At 45.7% G+C, this 3,085-nt stretch overlaps 1 protein-coding gene across 1 annotated transcript in view; it reads right to left on the bottom strand.

The window, feature by feature from the left end:
* Nucleotides 1-2,849, bottom strand: part of LOC123506122 (ADP-ribosylation factor-like protein 4C) — a 66,264-nt gene extending 63,415 nt beyond the window's left edge. The window contains exon 1 of the mRNA XM_045258011.1: nt 2,586-2,849. Within this exon, the coding sequence (XP_045113946.1) occupies nt 2,586-2,822 (237 nt within the window). The 5' untranslated portion in view covers nt 2,823-2,849. The remainder of the gene's footprint in view (nt 1-2,585) is intronic.
* Nucleotides 2,850-3,085: the final 236 nt, after the last annotated feature.

Consider the following 3,085-nt stretch of genomic DNA (forward strand, 5'->3'; position numbering starts at 1 on the left):
TTAAGTTCTCGTAAAATTTTGGAATATTGGATCTGTGTTGGAACTTTATATAAAAACTATGGCAACTGAAACACACACACACACACACACACACACACACACACACACACACACACACACACACACACACACACACACACATACACACTCTCTCTCTCTCTCTGTCACATGGTAGTGGAGAAGGAATCAAGAGTAAAATTGAAGGGTAGACAGTCTCCTGAGCTGCTAATCTTCCTCGTGGGTTGGTCGATAACGCGGTGACTGGGCCGACTGGGGAACCTGGCCAAGCTAAACTGGGATAACCCGCGCCTCGCACCCACACTGCTCTTAAACGCTCTGAGCTTGCATAGGGACGGTCTTTAAAGGGGTACAGATGGATTTACTAGAGTGTGTTTTTGGTGTACAGAGTATCAATCTATCGGGCAGTATTCTGAAACCCTTAGCTCTCTCACCTTCACTGCTTTCTAAAGAGTATATTTTTAGTATATTTAGGGTGTTAGTCTATCACCTCTAAAAGCTTTTATGGTCTGTATTCTGAAACGCTTTGCTTAAGAGTATTACTGTAGTTCTGGTGATAGAAGGACAAGATTTCTAGTTTATTATAAGGAGAGACTGTTTTGTAAGTGTGGCTATTTGTCTTTGTGGCCGTGAAAATTTGTCGTAGTGAAATGGGAAGGCGTTTCTGAATACGAGTGATATCCCATACCTTGTTCCAACATTCGTATTCCTAAACTCCCTGGCGTTACGTAAGGGTGTTAAATGGGTACGGGCGTGTTCCCAAGGATGGGTTTGCTATTACGATGTAGAGTCTTTACTAATCTATCGCTAAAGTTGTAAAAAAAGCTATTACAACACTCGTGTTCTTAAACTTTCTGGGATATCGTAAGAACAGTTTCTAAAGACCAGAAAGGTGAACATGTAGGTTTTTAAGATTGGGTTTTCTAATTGGATATGCAGAAAATATATTACTCTATCATTAGAATATTAAAAAGAAATACTTGGATAACTCACATCTCACACCCAAACTCCTATTCTTAAATGCTCCGGGCTTGCATGGGACTGTTCTTAAAGCGTAGAGCTGTGATGGGTTGGCTCTCGAGGGTACCGTTCTCATTTGTAGCGCAGAAAATGTGTAAATATATTACCAGAATAATGAAAACTTGGGTAACCCCACACCTCACACCCACACTCCTATTCTTAACGGTCCGGGCTTGCAGGGGGGGTGTTCTTAAAGCGTGTAGCGATGATGGGTCGGTTCTCGAGGGTACCTTTCTCATTTGTAGCGCAGAAAATGTGTTAATATATTACCAGAATGATAAAAAAACAAGGATGACCTACTCCTGGTATTCTTAAACGCTGTGGGCTTTCATTAAAACTAATTTGAAAGGCTGCAGAGGTGATGAGTTGGCCTCTTAAGAGTAATTACGTCATTACAATGCAAAATTTTTTTAATCTATCTCTAAAATCATGAAAACTCTTCAGAACTTCATTAATTTCTTTTCGAGTTTATTTCTAGGCACTGGGCGGGATCATATCAACAGCAACAAAAGTAATGGAATAAAATTAAGGTGGCGCTTTATAAATTCAAAAGAAATATCATGTTACATTGTGAAGTGTCTCGAGACCTTCCTCTTGAAATAGTGTAAGTCGTGGGCAGGAGGCGATACAGAGAGAAGTAAAGTGGATATAAGACGAGGCAATGTTTGGAAATACAAGATACACACCCTTTCCGATGACTCGCCGTTCCTTCATCACAAACATTCCGCACAACACTGTTCTCCACACACCTTTAGACAAACACTCCCTATATACTGGAAATGTATTGTCTGAGTCCCATTTCTGTACGAGTTTCTTAATATTAATTGTTGCATAAGTGAAGGAAAATAATGAAATAACTAACATGACTGAACAAAAAACAACATACTAGTGCATACTTTATCGTAACGTATTCAGATTATATCAATTCATATTTCCAATGCGGTGTGTGATTTTTGCTTCCCCTCCCGACCTCCCGCGCTCCGCTACTGATTTAAAGAGATGGAGGTGAGAGACTGTCGAGTGAATGTTACCGTCTGCTCTCTTCCCACACCCACGCATCCTCACCCATCCTTCTCTCTTCCCCTTTCATCCTCACACTTTTCCACGTCCCTTCCTCTCGTTCGCCCCGTGAGTCGCTCCTTTGTCGCTGTCCTACCTTTTTCCTACTGTGATATTCGCTAAATTGCTTCCCTAATGTGGCTTATATCCGTCTCTTCGCTGGGATTACATAGCTTAACTCCTTCTGTCTCTTTTCTGTCTCTTCCCGTGGCCTTGTTTGTGTTTCCCTGCCTCATGTCATGCTGTAGGGTTGAGTTTTGGTGAGTGTGATGTCTTGCGGCATTACTCAGGCTATTCTGGTGTGATGGTGGTGGTAATGGTTCTGGTTGTGGACTATTATGCGTGCGTTTATGGCGTGCTCCATTACGTTAACCGTGTTGGCGTTATTGCTGCCTCGTTGTTGCTTTGTTACCTCGGGGGCCTCCTGAGGTGCTTTGTGTTGTTATGGTCTTGTCTGTTGCTACGCCACGCCGCCCGCCCCAACTCACCTTAGCTCTGCCGGTGCAACCTTTAACCTTCTCGCAGTTGAAGCCAATGGTAGGGACGGTGTTGAGGTACTGGTCGAACTTGAGGCGGTACAGAGCTGTCGACTTCCCCGCCGAGTCCAGGCCCAGCATGACGATGTGTAGCGTGCCCTGCGTCAGGTGCAGGGCGTCCAGGATCCCGCCGCTCCCACTCCCGCCGTGGGCACCTCCCCCTCCCCCTTTCCCCATGTTCACCCCCATCTTGAGTGGGCAGGGGAGCGAGCACTGGGGAGTCGCGATCGGCGGCTAATCGGTTTTGTGTTCTATAATTCCCCGCTAGTGGCGGCACTAGTGTGTTCCTTCGTCAGTAGTCTCCCGGCGGTCGCAACTGTCACTCACACTGCACCAGGAACCTGCTCCCCTCATCTCCCCTCACTGCTGCTGCTGCCGTCCCCCTTACACAGTCTGGCGCGGCACGCCGCACGCCGCCCTGCTCGTGCAAGGCGTGTGTCCAGTGCCCCGTT

Source organism: Portunus trituberculatus, chromosome 19 (genome assembly GCF_017591435.1).
Source record: "Portunus trituberculatus isolate SZX2019 chromosome 19, ASM1759143v1, whole genome shotgun sequence".
NCBI lineage: Eukaryota > Metazoa > Arthropoda > Malacostraca > Decapoda > Portunidae > Portunus > Portunus trituberculatus.